Source organism: Lytechinus variegatus, chromosome 2, assembly GCF_018143015.1.
Source record: "Lytechinus variegatus isolate NC3 chromosome 2, Lvar_3.0, whole genome shotgun sequence".
Taxonomy (NCBI): domain Eukaryota; kingdom Metazoa; phylum Echinodermata; class Echinoidea; order Temnopleuroida; family Toxopneustidae; genus Lytechinus; species Lytechinus variegatus.
Genome location: NC_054741.1, coordinates 53,270,616 through 53,288,568, shown reverse-complemented (window position 1 = coordinate 53,288,568; position 17,953 = coordinate 53,270,616). Strand labels below are relative to the sequence as shown.

The 17,953-nt window shown below is 37.8% G+C and overlaps 1 protein-coding gene across 1 annotated transcript; it reads right to left on the bottom strand.

Annotated features, from left to right (window-relative positions):
* Positions 1 to 251: 251 nt before the first annotated feature.
* Positions 252 to 17,835, bottom strand: LOC121408356 (INO80 complex subunit E-like). Its single transcript, XM_041599801.1, has 7 exons — positions 17,740 to 17,835; positions 6,411 to 6,493; positions 5,688 to 5,861; positions 4,442 to 4,591; positions 2,881 to 2,953; positions 1,662 to 2,037; positions 252 to 1,273 (listed from the first exon to the last, which is right to left on the bottom strand). Exons 1-7 carry the CDS (start codon positions 17,744 to 17,746, stop codon positions 1,132 to 1,134), a joined length of 1,005 nt encoding a protein of 334 aa, XP_041455735.1. The 5' UTR covers positions 17,747 to 17,835; the 3' UTR covers positions 252 to 1,131.
* Positions 17,836 to 17,953: the final 118 nt, after the last annotated feature.

Sequence of the window (17,953 nt, the reverse complement as noted above, 5' to 3'; positions counted from 1 at the left end):
GCAATACTCGGCAAGTATTCGATTCATGTGATTTCGCAGAAAACAAACTGATATTATCAAAGGCTACAGCCTCAGAATATCCAATATAAACCTTTAAGAATTCAAAACCATACCAAAGGAATAGCAGTAAACTCAATCAAAATTGTAATGTTACTCAAAAGAATTGCCTTATATAACATATACATACATGCAAGTTGAATATCATTGAGAATAAGTACAGATTGAACATAAACAAATCATACAAGACGATGCCAATGGAAAATAAAACAATACTACATTTACTGGGTGTAACATACATGCACTTCTCGACAAGAGAAACAATGTATAGTAATATAGTGTTGCACTGAAATATATATTCATCTCAGAAATAAAATGTACTTGAATTAATGGGGAGATTGATGTATGCAGACCTTTAACATCATAACCTAAACTGGCAGGCTGGGAGAATAAGCGAGGACACCTCTCTCCTCTCTCACTCAAATGAGCAGAGTGTCCCCCACATAAAAGGAAACCCATTTTTAGAGATAGATTTAACAATTACAAAATATGTTTTTACTACAAATTTTAAACATATGGTAAGAATGGAATGTCATCTTTAAATTGAGACCAAAAGCTTAGCAAACCTTTGACACATGGCAGAATACAAACAATAAATATTGAGGCATACTGGAAATGATTTCTGCAGAAACTCACGTGTGCATCTGAATCCACTCTCATTTCAGAGATCAGTGAGAGAAACTTGACTAAGAATACAAAAGAAATGTTAATGAGCCAATCGGCAAATAAGCACGTTCGTCGTATAATGAACCAATCCTGTCCGATTTTTATGTGCAACCTGATTTTGACATTAAAATTTCAAACTCGTTTTGTTCATTAATGCGTGAAGTGTTCGTCTCATCAGGTATCAAAATATAGAGGAATAACTGAATATTGTGATGATGTAAATAAAATATTAAAATTTATTTGCTTTTGAAGGAGAAAGACATGTGAATCCCGGTTTTCCGGGATGCACTGTATAGTAAACTTGTTTTAACAGCCAAGCCAGAGATCGCTGAATCATGAGAGATAGCATTAAACTGTTGAAGTCATCAAGAATGTCACAGTCTATTCTGTATGAATGGAGCTACAATGCTATATTTTAGGATCTCGGACATCAATGACTAGGTCTTCATTGTCTTCCTGTGTTGACGAGGTAGACGGTTGAGGGAGAGGAACACGATGGTGGGATGAAGAAGGTCCCTGCGCAGCAGAGGGGTGTTTGTCTGAGGTATCCCTGAAATAAAAGAATACGTTGTTAAATATCAAATGACACTTCAAATAAATCTTGTAGACAATATGTCTTAGAAATATGAATTAGTATTATTATTGAAGATATTTTCCAAATAATGCTTTGTACCAGTAAAATCATGTGTATAGCAAAGAGGTTTAATAAAAAGAAAACATGATTCTTCAGACATTTCATAAACCTCATTAAATGGACCCTGAAAATACATACATGTTTGTATGCATTGTAAGATGGAAGTTATGGAGATCAGCCGTCCGTCCATCTCTATATCATGACTGTCTATCTATTTAACTATTTGCTGATCATTCTATATATCAACTTTGTCAGTTATTTGCATTCTATTCTTGTCGATCTTATGCATTGATCACAAACTTACTTCTTTGATTTCTTCTTGCTTCTCTCTTGGTTCACCTTGTCCTGTGCAGCCGCAGCAGTCAAGGCATTGAGATCCATATGAGGGAGCTCCCCTCCCAACCCCATGGGCCCTCCACCCAGTCCCATCCCCAGCAGCCCAGGCAGGGAGTACGGCGACTGCTGTGGGGGCTGGTGGTGGTGGTGCTGCTGCTGCATGCCCCTGTCAAAGGCACGGGGATCAAAGACGTGGGGCATGGTGGAGAGGGGTAGGCCCATTCCTCCGGTAGGGGAGAGCAGGGCAGGGTGGGCGTGCTGGTGGTGAGGTGAGAGGAGGGATAGAGGGGAAGGGAGCGGGGGTGGATGTGGCTGCTGCTGCTCTTGGACTGTAGTTGACATACCTGTTCAATTCACATAAGAAACAATGGATTCAACTTTGAATCTAGAATAACTTTTCATATCTCGAAAATGAAATAAAGCTTAGATGCACGTTATAAGGAGTGACATGTAATTTTACAGTCATGCTTCATCCAGGGCCCTATTGCATAAAAGTTGTTCTTATGGTAGTTTTTCCATTCAAAAGTAACTCCCATGGGAACAATGCTTGAAAGCCTGTCACAATCTCAATCAATTCAGTATTTATTTCCAAATTCATTAAAAAGAACAAAAAGAGAACAAAAGTATATATACACAAAGAAAAAATAAATAACATGAAACAAAGCAAAGGTATCAACAAAACATAACTGAAACAAATAGTGGTAATGATAAAATTATGGCTGGCACATGATTATAAAAATATACATGTAGATGAACAAAATCTGGGATTTCATAGTAGAAACTATTGGATGGGAAAATTACACTAATAGTAACTTCCTGCAAAAGGGACCTGATAACAAGACCATACTGTTGCTGGGTATATCAAGGATAAAGACCATGTATCCCAAATTTTGATGAAAGATTACTTTATTGTATAAAAAATCACCAAGGGAAAGGGCGACCCTGTGCCTTTATCCAACGTTTGACAGTGGAGATCTCTGCACAAATCGTGCCCTTTGAAAGAAAAGTCTATTACCTGAGCAAACACAAAATGCACCAAGGAACTTTTCTTTGTCTAACCCCCCCCCCCCTACATGTATGCCACTGTCCAAAGCCCAGCTCAATCTTGATTGATCTACCCTACTTATGCAATTAATCACAAATTTATAATGATAATATAGTCAAAAAAAAAATTGTTTAGTATGTACCTGGCATTTGCATTCCTGGTTGTTGAGAAATAGGGAGTCCTTCTGAGGCCTTTCGAATCAGCTCTGCCAAGTGCTGAGAAGATTTACAAAAAAATATTTTTAAAAATCTGTTTCATTCTCCATGTTAAAGTGATTGCTCAATAGTTGGAGAGTTTGTACTTTGGATATTGAACTAATGATACAACGATAGTCACTGCCTTCTGATTATGTGCATCTTGATAAGAACATACTGATGTTTTGACTATTAACCCTAAATAGACTGGGCTATTTCGACGCCTAAAAAGACTGGGGGGGGGGGGCTGATTCAGCCCCCCCTTATGATCTCGGCCGTTGATCGCGCGATCGCGACGAAAATTGGCACACGCATTACCCATGGCATTATCTACAAAACTATAACATCAAATTCGGCAAAAAATCTCATGTCTCATTAATTATGCTAATTTATGCGTAAAATCATAAGTTTGCTCTAATTAATAAAATAATGCCCCTGAAATGCTAATTTTTGTTTCACATACTCTAGATAGGCATCTGATCAAATTGATTTTTAAAAAATGTCAAAATCAAATTTATTTTCTTATGTATTCTATTGTTTTCTAAATTTCTTATGTATTTCTTTGTTTTTCGACTTTTTGTTTTTTATTGTTTTTTCAATGGAAATTGTCGGGGACTTTATTTTGACCATAAACAAGATAAAATTAATTGATTTTAAGCAGTAAAAGGAAAAATAATGAAACATTTATGAATTTTGGCTAAGAACACTATTTGCATTGGATTTGTACACAAATTCACGTTTTTGAGTAATTTTGGGTCTGCATGCACTTACGAAATGTTGCGTAATTTTGGAACCGCGTACCCGGGGGTCACAATTTTGGTCTCAAAAGTTGCGCGAGACTTGAAAGTAAAAAGTCAGCGAGCGACGCAGTCAAAAAATTTTGCGCAGCGGATTTATCGCGAAAAATGTCGAGGGGGGGCTGAATCAGCCCCCCCCCAGTCTTTTTAGGGTTAAGTCTGTCAGAGGAGTGAAAAAACTTCAGATGGAATGATTAAACCGAGCTCAGGATCGTCATTAACTTCGGGTTGTGAAGTTTTCAATAACCCTAAGTTCTAGATATTTACCCGATTTACATGACTTTTTAAACCAAAACTTACACCCTGTATCATGAAGTTTGTGTTTCAAAGTAACTTCTGGTCCCTCAATTCTATACCAACATCCCTCAATACCTTCTTCACGACATAGTCAGTCTGGCACTGATAATGTAACGTTGTCCTGCTAGAGAGCAATGATTTTTTCACATATATGCTCCTCGACTAATTTTTCATCACACAAACTTTGAAAGATTGGACAATAAATCGTGGCACTTTCTTGTATTGACACCCCCCCCCCATGAATTCTCATTGATATGCCTGAATGTCTACCTCTTTGTAGATCCATTGTGAGACTGAGTAGCCATTCCTTTTCCTTTGAGAAATATTGTTTAACTCATACCATAAATACCAGTACACCATCCCATGAGGAGTGAGAGTTAAGCTACACAAGGGGCAGGAGAAAGAGGATACTCACTGGTAGTTGCTGATGAAGAGAAGGTGGTAAGGTACGAAGGTCATGAGGTAGAGGATCTCTGCTGACTCCTAGGGCCGGTGTACCCATCAATTTCTTGGCAGGCTTCTTCTTAGGTCTTCTCTTCTTCTTGACAACCTTCTTTTCCTGTTCCTGTTTCAATCAATCAATGAGGTACAGAGTCAACACAGAAGTTAGAGGCACCTATATAGCTACATCTTTTTTCCAGGAATCCTGCAAGTGTCTTATTATCGCTCATCTTCACATTCAGAAAATACTTTGACACAATGGGGATTGCAGTAAGGTCGTTCTGAAAGATGCATACCGCCCCTGAATCTTGTTATCGAGACACTATGAGTCTCTTGGAGCAATTTCCAACATTCCCTTTTGTTCTGTGTATACTATTATGAATATTAGGATTAGTGGTGATAAGATGCCTGCAGGATTACTGAGTAAAAGATGCGGATCTGACTTTTGGCATTAAAAGGTGCCAGACATCACTCGTCTCCAAAGCAAATAGCCTGAGTCTATGTGATCATAATAACTTTCAGCACACTGCCCACGCCAGGTGCTTATATGGTTACATAAGTGGCACTGTGTCCTTTCTTGGATGGCCAACATTCAAATTTGAAGACATTTCAAAATAATACCCTTTGCAGTACATATTTTTACTTTGACAGTATCATTTTCATGTCTAAAAAGACAAATATGAAAGATGACGAACTATTTTCACCTTTCCTCAAACATAGATCTCCCTTTTTTAGTCATAGTTAAAAGTCTGTTATAAATTGACTTTATAGGAGTTAAATCATCACAGAAATTCAAGCAATATCAGACCAGGTGGATGTTTCATAAAGCTGTTGTTAAGTTACTGGTGACTTTACGAAAGGCTGGTGATTTGGTGACCCTTTCTTAGGAGCTGAATCCACTCCAATGAAATTTGGTGCCCAAAGTTTACCTAAAGAAAGGATCACAGGTTATTAGTAAAGTCACTCATAATTTACAAACAGCTTTTACCCACCTGGAGTTGTAATGTAAAGACTGTGACTGAACAATTAATTGTATCTTTGGTGTTACTGGACAATGATTATCCAAACAAGTAGAATGTAACTACATGCACTTCGAAAGTAAAATTCCAAGTTCGAAAGTAAAATTCCAAGTTTTTTTTGTTGCCAAGTGATGCGACTAAGGCAGATTCACACATAAATAATAACAATACATGTACATACAGTAATTATAACGTAAGTACCTTTTTTGTATCTTTGCAACTATCCTCAGATGATAGGGTAGAGTCTGAGTCAGTTCCAGGATCAATAACCCTTTCATACTGCAGCAGTCTGTCTAGTAGAAAGTTCTTGTCTCTGGAAATCTTCAGAAGTTTCCTCTGAGCGCGTCTCAGCTCCTCTTGGAAACACTCTTGCTCCTACAAGAAATAAAACATGTACAGAATAACATGCTTTTGCTCCTAACATTAACAAATCCTGATTTTTATTCTTGTCTATTTTCTATTCATTTTCATCATTTGAAAAACCAAATACAATTATAATCTGTGTCAAAATTCTCTATCTCTCTATCTTTGACTTTGAAATGTGTGACTGTTTTTTCCAATGCACTGTATTAAAATTGCTTGTATTTTGTTAAAATGTTTTTTTATAATGATCGTGCAAGGAGAGACATATTTATTCATGAAAAAATTCTTTACAATCTTCAAATTAGACCGAATTAATATCTATTGAGATATAACTAGTTTTGTGCAAACATTATTCTATACATTGAAAAGAAAATGTCAATAAATGAGGGCCCCTGTAACATAAAAGTTAATAGGTTTTATTAACTTTACCATCAAATAATAAATGGTAACTACCATGTTCCTCCAATCACAAAGGATTTTAGAAAAGTTACCAATATATGTCAAAGATACAATACTAAATAGTAACTTTTATACAACAGGGTCCAGAAGCTCTACACTTACATAGATGAGGAATCTCATTTTCCTCTTCAGAGAGCGATACTTCTCTTTGAAGTTCACTTCTTCTGCTTGCATTGGCTGTTCACCTGAAATGATTGAAGAAAATATCACAGTAAATTTCATTTTGTACAAAAAAAAATTGTTGAAAAAAATAGATCTACATCATGTCCCTACATGTAGAATTAAGTTTATAAAGTTTTTAAATGGGGCAACAGCCAGCAGCCCCCTTTTTTCACTTGATAAAGTTGATATTAATATATTTGGCTTAACTGCAGAATACCCCACACATTTCATAACCACAACCACAATGTTACAGAGCTAACGACCTACAATGTGAAGATCAATCTTGATGTCAGTCATAGTCATACATCATGTATTTGTCTAATTGTCAATTCTTATATTTCCCTCCCCTCCTTTCCCATCATTTTTTTCCTCTGCAACTCGAGTTCTTCTCTTAAACTTCAAGCAAGATTTCTGACTAGACAGGAATAACCGCCGTTTCTGGGGATTTCTATAATTTCTGACATGGTGAGTGCAGCCAGGAGGCTTCTAGAGAGTAAAAATCATTTACTTACATAACTTATTCTCATACGAAGCCAGGGCTTCTTTTCTATACATGTGTGTGTACCACAAAAAAACCTGAAACTTTCGCCCCGAGATTTCTACTTTCTCTCTAAAAGATCTAGCCCTCGATTCTAAATCATGTACATGGGATACAACTTCATTGCCAACATTTCTATGCTATGGATTTTATTTTAGACAAGAATTCATTAAGAAAATTAGAAAAATATCATGAAAAGAAGAGACTTGCCCGATGTTTACGCCGCCATCTTGTTTTCTATTGTTCTTCACCCACGTTACGTGACGCAAGCGTCCGTATCGTGGGTGAAGTCTGAAGAACAATAGAAAACAAGATGGCTTCTTTCTGACTAGCTTACAACTAAAAGTTACTAGGCCTAACGTTTATTCTGCCACTCACTTCTGTTTCTCGACTTCTTTCTTTCTCCTTTTTTAAAATCAAAATATGAATTGGACAATTGGAAGGAGGACAGTTGCTTAAACTTTTAAAGTTTCATCATCATGGGTTTGCCACTTGTGTTGTGAACAACACCTACAGAGATGCCAAGTTTCAAAAAATGTTATGCGTGAGATTTTCATGACTCGACGTATCTGTGCGCGCGCGGCCAGGACTTACACTCGTACGTTGCGAAAAAGGCACGCGCGCATTGCGCGCGCGCATGAGATATGGGCTTCAAAACCATGCAATGCACGCAAACGATTCATCGTATCACGTACTAGCTGTGCGCTGACTGCACTCTCGATTCGTCTCGCGTGCCGGGCTAGACGCGAAGGCGGTCGGCCAGTCGTATAATCTGGTGAATAATGCTACTTTTTCTCTTTTTTTTCTGTCGGGTCCCGATGCGTGAGAAAAATGGGTGCCATGCGTGAGATCGTGAGACGGACCCTGAATGCGTGAGACTTGGTAGCTCTGCACCTAGATCTACCTGTAATAAATCTAGATTTAGTCAAATATGACCGATTGTCAATCAAATCGACAAAGACACCAGACGCGAATATCAAACAAGCCACGAATCACGATGGCCGAAGCTTCATCTGACCTAACCCAGGGACCTTACGTGTAATATGGCATACCGTAAGGGCACTAGTATTCAACCCGTTTGGAGAGTTTCCTCAAATATATAGAAATATAGAATTTACCTGAATTTCAGACCCGTCTTATTTCCAAGAGCAAATGCTGGTTATTCTTTTTCCACTATTTTTTTCTTCAATCAGTCGACTGTGTGCACGGGCGATCGAATTATACAGCAACGGTTTTTGGCACTAGTATTCAACCCGCCGGCACTAGTATTCAACCTAGCGATGAAAGCAATGAAAGATGGCCCTGTCTCTCAACCTGCCCTTGTCCCATCCGACTATGGACTAGACCATTTGAGATGAGACCAAACAGGGAATTAATCAAAGCCAGAGACTTACATAGATCTAGATCTAATTTAGCAATCTAAACCCTTTTGAGATTTGCTATCTATCCTCACTAGGTTGAATACTAGTGCCATTCAGTGCAAAAGGCCATCGCCGCATAATTTGATCCTCCGCGCATACAGTCGACAGATTGATGAAGAAAATACTGACAACAGATTACCCTGGAAACAGGGCTCCACACTAACCCATTTTTTCTACTGGTCCAACCTATTCACGTCGGACCAGTAGATACCCAGTTTTTCAAATTTTTACTGGTCCGAACCTAAAATCTACTGGTCCCAAAAAATAAAGAAAACATTAAGAAAAGGCGCAAGGTTATTTTTCTAGCCTTTCGTTACCCCCCCCCAAAAAAAAAAAATGAAGGAAAATGAAGGACAAAAAGAAAGCAAGACAGAAACGAAGAAAGAAAGAAAGGAAGGAAAGGAAGGAAGAAAAAGAAAAAAAGAATAAAAGAAAGGAAGAAAAAAGGTAAAGAAAGGATAGATGTGAAGGAAGAAAAAAAGTAAGAACTAAAGAAGGAAAGGAAGGAATAAAGAAGGAACAAATATAAGAAAGAAAGAAAGAAAGAAGGAAGGAAGGAAGGAAGGAAGGAAGGAAGGAAGGAAGGAAGGAAGGAAGGAAGGAAGGAAGGAAGGAAGGAAGGAAGGAAGGAAGGAAGGAAGGAAGGAAGGAAGGAAGGAAGGAAGGAAGGAAGGAAGGAAGGAAGGAAGGAAGGAAGAAAGAAAGAAAGAAAGAAAGAAAGAAAGAAAGAAAGAAAGAAAGAAAGAAAGAAAGAAAGAAAGAAAAGAAAAAAAGAAATTAAGGAAGGAAATGAATTAATGAAGCAAGCAATACAGAAAGAAAGAACAAATCCAGAAAGTAGTAAAGGAAAGAAAGAAGCAATAAAAAAGAAAGGGTAAAAGGAGAGATGGAAAGACGGACAAAAGAAAGAAAGGAAGGATTGAAAGAGGGAAGGAAGGAATTAAGGAAGAAATGAAGGAAAGGTAAAATGATAGATAGAAGGAAAGAAATGAAGGAAGGGAAGGAAAGAAGCAAGCAATAAAAAAAGAAAAGGTAAAAGAATAGATGAAAGGAAGAAAAAAAGAAAGACCGAGAGACAAAGAAAGGAAGGAATGAAAGAATAAAGGAGAGAAAGGAAGCAAGCAGTCAAAAAAAATATAGGAAAGGTAAAATGATACAATTAATAAAGGGAAAAAGGAAAGAACAAGACAGATAGAAGAAAGGAAGGAACAAATGTAAGAAAGAAAGGGCTGAGAAAAGAAATAAAAAAGAAAGGGTAAATAAATGATGAATGGAAGAAACAAAGAAAGTAACAAAGAATGAAGAAAGGGGTAAAAAGAAGGAAGGAAAGAAAGGAAGGAAGAGAAGAGTGAATATGGGATGGATGGACTCAAAAACTAAAGAAAATATCAGAAAGAAAGAGAGAGAAAAAGGAAATAGAGAAAATATTTTATAAAAGGATAGAAAGAAAAAATGAATTAAAGAAAACAAGGGAAATTAAAAAAGAAAGACAGTAACAAAAAAATCGAGGGAAGAAACAAAGAAAGATTAAGAAGGAAAGAAAGATAGGAACAAAGCTAAAACTATTATAAATAATTTATCAGTTTCTTTTTGGCTCATTTAAAATAGCTACGAAAGAAAGTCAGATACCATTAGTGTATCAACACACACATAAATGAATATGTGGGGCTATTATGTATTCAGACGATATCACCCGAAACCCGATCTGTTTGAACCAAAACAGAAGTGAAAATTTCTCCTTTTACTGCTTACAAATGACAGAGTTGCTCCAATTTTTAGGAAATATGGACATTATAAGAGCCTTTCATGAGTATGAACCTTGAATTTTGAGTTATGTGAGAGATTTCTGCCAGAGTTTAGCCAGGCTTCGTTCGTGCGGCCAGTGGAGAATTTACCATGTGGTTTGTGTGGCAGACTACATGTACACTGTGTAGTAATCTAGTAACACTTACGTGCGATTCATTCTGAGTGTATTCTGTGTGTGAATGGCAGAATTTAACGGGGGAAATGGTTTGCTGTGAATTTGACCATTTCTGGAAAAGTTATTGGCCCAACAATGGTTTTTATTACTGGTCATGTCGGACCCTTAAATCTTGCTATTTTTGGAAAAATTACTGGCCCGACAATGATATTTTTTACTGGTCATGTCGGACCAGTAAATCTTCCAATTTCTGAAAATCTACTGGCCCAACAGCGATTTTTACCGGTCTGGGACCGTCGGACCGCCGCTAGTGTCGAGCCCTGCTGGAAATAACAAAGGTATGAATTTAAGATAAATTCCCTATTTCTAAATATTTTAGGGAATATGTCAAAATCTTTGAATTATGCCGGGTTGAATACTAGTGCCCATACAGTACTCACCTGACAAGCGTGAAGTATGGTCAAAATAATTCTCCGAATAAATAGTTAAACAGAAATCAAGCACTTACCACGATTATATGGATGATGGTCTAACGAGTGGCAGTTTTCCTGACATCTGGGCACAGACTGGAACCTCAAAAAACAAAAAGTTCTCTCCTTCTACCCCCGTCTCGATCGGCCATTTTTGTTATGAATTGTAACAAAATGGCCGATCGAGAGACGAGACTAGTCTAGGGTCATGAGGGTAGAAGCCAAGCCAAGGAGAGAACTTTTCGTTTTTTTTAGGTTCCAGTTTGTGCCCAGATGTCAGGAAACTGCCACTCGACTCGTTAGGCCTTCATCCATATAATCGTGGTAAGTGCTTGATTTCTGTTTTAACTATTTATTCGGTGAATTATTTTGACCATACTTCATGCTTGTCAGGTGAGTATGCCTTTACACGTAAGGTCCTGGGCTCCCGCCCGCTACGCGGGCGGGTCGGTCGGACTCGGAGTTCCCTGGGTTACATCTGACCGAACACTGCAGACGAAAATGAATCAGGGACAACTCGGACCACGGGACATCTCGGACCGCGGGCCGAGTTGTCCCACCCATTACGAGATTTTTTTCTCACAAATTTGCGTCTATTTTTCCGTAATTTCGAAATTTCTTGTAAAGATTTTCTAGAGATATGGTCTGATGGTAATGTTCTTCACTTTCTATTACTTTTTTTTCGCTGAAATAAAAAAAAAGTGTAATTTTAGGCGTTTTTCGACAGCTCGCGACTCCCATAGGCGCGCGTGTATTAACTGTGTCGGTGCTCGGCTCGGCCCCGCTCAATAACTGACTTGATTTTGTGATCATTTCTCCTCAAAGTACCACTTTTATCGCAGAAGATGGACTTTGTTGTATTCCATTACCTCCATTTTCTCATCACAAGGATAAAATTTGGTGTATTTGCACGATTTTGATCAAGTTTTTCACCTTTTTCTCTCTGGTCGCAAGAAGCGAACAACCGATGAACGGTCCGCTGCTCTTCATCGTAATTCTCCGTAGCTCGGCCGCCTAAACTGGCGGGGTGGGATTCAGACCGAATCCACAATGGAAGTGGGCGTGCACAGCAAAGAGCTGAGCTTGACTGAGTGAGAGAGAACTCGAGTTTGAAGCTTGGCAGTGTCGTATAGGCTCTGCCTTTTTTTGTAAATATATATTTTTCAATTTTTTCTATATTGATTTTCCCTGGTTTCGAGCTCTAAGATTGTAATGATATAATTATGCTTCAATTTCTTTGACTGAGTGTGACTATGGTGTGGATGTTTGAGTTGCTCAAAAATATTTTTACGTGGGTGGGGGCTCGGGGCGATTTCACTCTTGCCCCCGAAATGCGAAAAAAATATATTCGGGGTGTAGCTGTGTGGGCATGCCGGGCTGAGGCTAGCCATCAATAATTTTTTTTTTTTGAGAGAGAGGGGGGGGCTTAATTTTTCACTTTAAATTGATCATTTTTAGGCCTTTTTTTTCCATTTTATTTTTAATATTGAATTTCCGTGGTGTAGAGTTGAGTTTTAAGTTGCAATAATCAATATGCTTTAATTTCTTTGACTTTGAATGTGACTGTGGTGTGGATGTTTGAGTCGAACAAAAAATACTTTTACGTGGGTGGGGGCTCGGGGCGATTTCACTCCTGCCCCCTAAATGCGAAAAATATTCGGGATGTAGCTGTGTGGGCATGCCGGGCTGAGGGTAGCCCTCAATAAAAAAATGTTTTTTTTGGGGGGCTTAATTTTTCACTTTAAATTTATTATTTTTAGGCCTATTTTTTGTACATTCTATTTTTCATATTGAGTTTCCCTGGTGTAGAGAGTTGAGTTTTAAGTTGCAATAATTAATATGCTTCAATTTCTTTGACTTTGAGTGTGACCGTGGTGTGGATGTTTTGAGTCGAACAAAATACTTTTACGAGCTAGGGTGGTGGCTCAGGGCGATTTCACTCTGCCTCCGAAATGTGAAAATGATCTAAGTGTATCTGTGTGGGCATGTCAGGCTGAGGGTAGCCATCAATTAAAAAAAGTGTTTTATTTGGGGGCTTCATTTTTAATTAAATTAATTATTTGTTTTTTACAGGATTTAAAATAAAACTGATTTACTTTCTTTAATTTCATTTCTTGGTCTCAAGGGTGGATGTCAGGCTGCCGGGATGGAATTCAGCCACAATTGCCAATGGAAGTGGACATACTTGTACAGTCGTGAGCTTGGAGACTGAAGCCTTGCCCTACAGCTTAGAATATTTTTTAATCAAGTTTTAGGCCACTCAGTCTTATTCCCATTTGAAATATAATCAGGGCCGGATCCAAAATTTCCCTACAGGGCCGGGGGGCATTTTGTCTAGGAATTTTTGACAAAAGGTCTTTACTGCCAAATCACAGTAATTTTTTTCTCAGGAAAAATTTGACAAGCAAAAAAAAAAAGAAAAAAATGTTGTAAGTTGCCTTTTCAGTACTTTTTAAGGGGGGCGAATGTGCCCCCTCCCTCGATTCGCCACTAGAACTTATGTCCATATTATTTAGTTTTAATTTTTACAGGAGGAAAGAATACCAAATTAAATAAGTTTTATGTTTTGCATTTTTACCAATTATTGTTTATTCAAGTAAAATTTATTTTATTTAGTATTGTTCCAAAATGCATCACCTAATTAACTTGTTTGAATTTAAAATGCAAACCTGAATAAAAATGAATTATGAACTTTGAATAAATAGAAAATAATATGTTATATTCTGTAAATTGTAATATTTTCAAATCATATTTTATCTCTGGATTCTTATCTTATCATTGTCTCCCTTTCTCATTATGTTCATCACTCTCATTTCAATTAAATTTATATTCTATTACTGGAATAAAAAAAGACAATACTCAACAATGAAACATCGATCAATAGAAAAAAAAACAAAGAAAAAGAGGAAAATACAAAGAAATGACAGGTACAAGGAGGGGGGGGGGGTAACAACAAGTCATTCTTGTCTGGGTTTTAAAAACAGGAGAAGAGTCGTCAATACAATATTGCAAATAGCAACTATGAAGAGGGTTTGGTTTTTATCAAATAATTTTTGCAGTTCCTTTGGAGTGATGTTGTTTTTGTTTCACCCATTCTAGAAAGTGAACTTTGTATCTAACACTAAGTTGCCCTAGTGTTGTTTTCCAATCTACATTTTCTAGTTCCTTGTATCATGTATGGATGAAATCATTTAAGGTGTACCAGTTAGAAAATTGTTGACTTTTGGTATATATTTACATTAATCATGCAAGTTGCAGGTATGATCACCTTCTCAATGACTCTTAAGACAAGCTTCTGCAATTAATAAAATATATTGTATTTACTAGATAATTTGAACAACTGGACCAAATTGTGGCAAGATTAATGAGCTATTATAAGTGACAATGGGGAACCCGAGGCTGATAATGATATGATTTGAGCAAAGAAACAATAAAAATTTGATCAAAATCGGATAAGGAAAAACAATATTATCGCTGCATTTTAAAGAATGATTTGTATTTTTCTGGTGAAACAGGTCTGGCGTTTCTTCATGGATATTTAATCAGCAACCTCATACATGATGTCATATCCTCACTTGTTCTTTGTATTTTATTATGTGAAATTAGATTAATTTTTTAAAGTTTAATTCAATAACCCCGCTATTTGTTATCAGATTTTTATGAAATAAGCACTTTGATATGTGAATGTTGCTATGTCTACATTATTCATATATAAATATTTTCATCCTGGAGCATCCCTTTAAATGATTTATTTATTATTTCTTTTTCTCGAGAAAGAGTATAGTCTCTACAATAAAACAAGTGGAATGCCTCTGGCGGTGTCACCTGCATCACGTGATTCAATATAACAGTATAGTGCTGACTTTGAAAACTACTATATACAACTCGCACAAGATGTTCAGTGATACTGGGTTACTCTTATTTCCATGTCTTATGAAATATACCAATACACTTAAAGAGATATGATGGTAATTCAACAAATACCCCCAATGTGGCCAAAGTTCATTGACCTTACATGACCCTTGACCTTGATAATGTGACCTGGAACTCGCTGCAGGATGTTCAGTGATATAAGTTATGCTGTCATTTAATAACCTTCGGTTATTAAATGACAGCATTAAGATTTGATGTTGATGCTGCCGTCGGAAAAGCGGCGCCTATAGTCTCACTCTGCCATCCAGGTGAGACAAAAATCATGACATGCACAGTGATGAAAAATAAAGCAATAAAATGAATTTAATCAAAAAGAAAAACCACATGCTATGTAAAAGAAATTAAATTTAAAATCATAAATTCGTCATTTTTATTGAAGAAATTAATTTATTTATAATTGGAAAAAAGGATTACCCCTATTTTCTTTCAATGTAACCAAAATACTTGTAGGGCCTAATATGATTTTTCATCACATGACATGATTTTGAACAAAAATCAAGCCATATTTTGGGGTTATGTGGGACGGAATCTACATGGCGGCATTCGTGGGACGGATTTTTCTTCTTAAATCTATCTCTGCCGGCTATTCACCTTATCCCCATCCCTCCCCATCATCCTCGTCCCTATCATCATCCCCTTGGGCGCAAAACTGTCCGCAAAGGTAGAGGGGACCACAGGCTGCAAAATTTGACAAACATTTAAAAAAAGGTTATCGCCCAAATGTAGGGTAATTTTTAACCCCAAAACAATTGACAAGAAAAAAGAGGGGGTTTTCAATAATAAAAGGTCATTTAGTCCTAAACACATGTATCATTTCAATTGTGAATGATTCATTATTTTGTTCTCCATGAAGAAAAATAGTAGGGTGGACATTTGGTATTGTGTCCCCCTATTTTTGGTAGGGGGACACGTCCCCCCCCCCCCCGATTTCCTCCCATAATCATCCCTCACATCCTCGTCCTTCTCACCATCTCATGCACCCCTCTTATCAAGAGTCATCATCATCATCTCTCTTATTTATATCCCTCATGCACCTCCTCTTCCCTCTCATCATCAAGGCCCACCCCTTATCATCGCCATCCCTCACATCCTCATCTCCATCTCTTTCCCTTTGTCCCTCTCATCATCCCCCCCCCCCCCCCCCCCGTCATCAAGAGTCATCAAAGATCCTCATTCCTCTTATCATCACCATCTCTCACCTCCTCGTCCCTCTCATCAAGGCCCACCCCTCGTTATCGCCGGTATGCTATCATCGCCATCCCTCACATCGTCGTCCCTTTTACCCTATATCCAAAACTCTGCTCTCTACACAAAGGAAACTCAATATAAAAATTAAAAATGAAATTGGCATGCCCACACAGATACACCTAGAACATTTTCACATTTCGGGGCAGGAGTGAAAATGCTCGGAGCCCCCATCCACATATTTTTTGTTCGGCTCAAACATCCACACCACAGTCACACTCAAAATCAAAGAAACTGAAGCATATTAATTATTGCAACTTAAAACTCAACTCTCTACACCAGGGAAACTCAATATGAAAAATAGAATGTACAAAAAATAGGCCTAAAAATAATAAATTTAAAGTGAAAAATTAAGCCCCCCCCCAAAAAACATTTTTTTATTGAGGGCTACCCTCAGCCCGGCATGCCCACACAGCTACATCCCGAATATTTTTCGCATTTAGGGGGCAGGAGTGAAATCGCCCCGAGCCCCCACCCACGTAAAAGTATTTTTTGTTCGACTCAAACATCCACACCACAGTCACATTCAAAGTCAAAGAAATTAAAGCATATTGATTATTGCAACTTAAAACTCAACTCTACACCACGGAAATTCAATATTAAAAATAAAATGGAAAAAAAAGGCCTAAAAATGATCAATTTAAAGTGAAAAATTAAGCCCCCCCCTCTCAAAAAAAAAAAAATTATTGATGGCTAGCCTCAGCCCGGCATGCCCACACAGCTACACCCCGAATATATTTTTTTCGCATTTCGGGGGCAAGAGTGAAATCGCCCCGAGCCCCCACCCACATAACTTATTTTTGAGCAACTCAAACATCCACACCACAGTCGCACTCAGTCAAAGAAATTGAAGCATAATTATATCATTACAATCTTAGAGCTCGAAACCAGGGAAAATCAATATAGAAAAAATTGAAAAATATATATTTACAAAAAAAAGCAGAGCCTATACGACACTGCCAAGCTTCAAACTCTAGTTCACTCTCTCTCACTCAGTCAAGCTCAGCTCTTTGACTGCACGCCCACTTCCATTGTGGATTCGGGCTAAATCCCACCCCGCCAGTTTAGGCGGCCGAGCTACGGAGAATTACGATGAAGAGCAGCGGACCGTTCATCGGTTGTTCGCTTCTTGCGACCAGAGAGAAAAAGGTGAAAAACTTGAACAAAATCGTGCAAATACACCAAATTTTATCCTTGTGATGAGAAAATGGAGTAATGGAATACAACAAAGTCCATCTTCTGCGATAAAAGTCGTACTTTGAGGAGAAATGATCACAAAATCAAGTCAGTTATTGAGCGGGGCCGAGCCGAGCACCGACACAGTTAATACACGCGCGCCTATGGGAATCGCGAGCTGTCGAAAAAACGCCTAAAATTACACTTTTTTTTATTTCAGCAAAAAAAGAGTAATAAAATGTGAAGAAAATTACCATCAGACCATATCTCTAAAAAATCTTTACAAGAAATTTCGAAATGACGGAAAAATAGACGCAAACTTGTGGAAAAAAAATCTCGTACTGGGTGGGACAACTCGGCCCGCGGTCCGAGATGTCCCGTGGTCCGAGTTGTCCCGTCCCCACGAAAATATGTCCATGATTAAAGCATGAACTAGAACTAGAAGTCTACTGAACTTGCTGAGCCCGAGTCCGACTTCGCGATCAACATGGATTCGGTAGATCATGATTCTTATCACATTCGTAGTCATGCTCTATAGACAAAGCATTCTTTTTTAAGCACGTACCTGGCATTCTATGCTTCTCTTTTCTTACTCAGTGGCAGTTATTCCGGTGTTTAGGCTGGCCTTTTCTGTCCCCTTTCGCAGACTTGTTTTGTGTTATGTACTATGTACGAGAATGCATTTCCGGTAATTGGTCGCGCGTACCAGGCGTTTTTACGATGAAAATAATGGGGGTGTTTAATACACGCTTACCTATTTTATTCTTCATAATCATCAA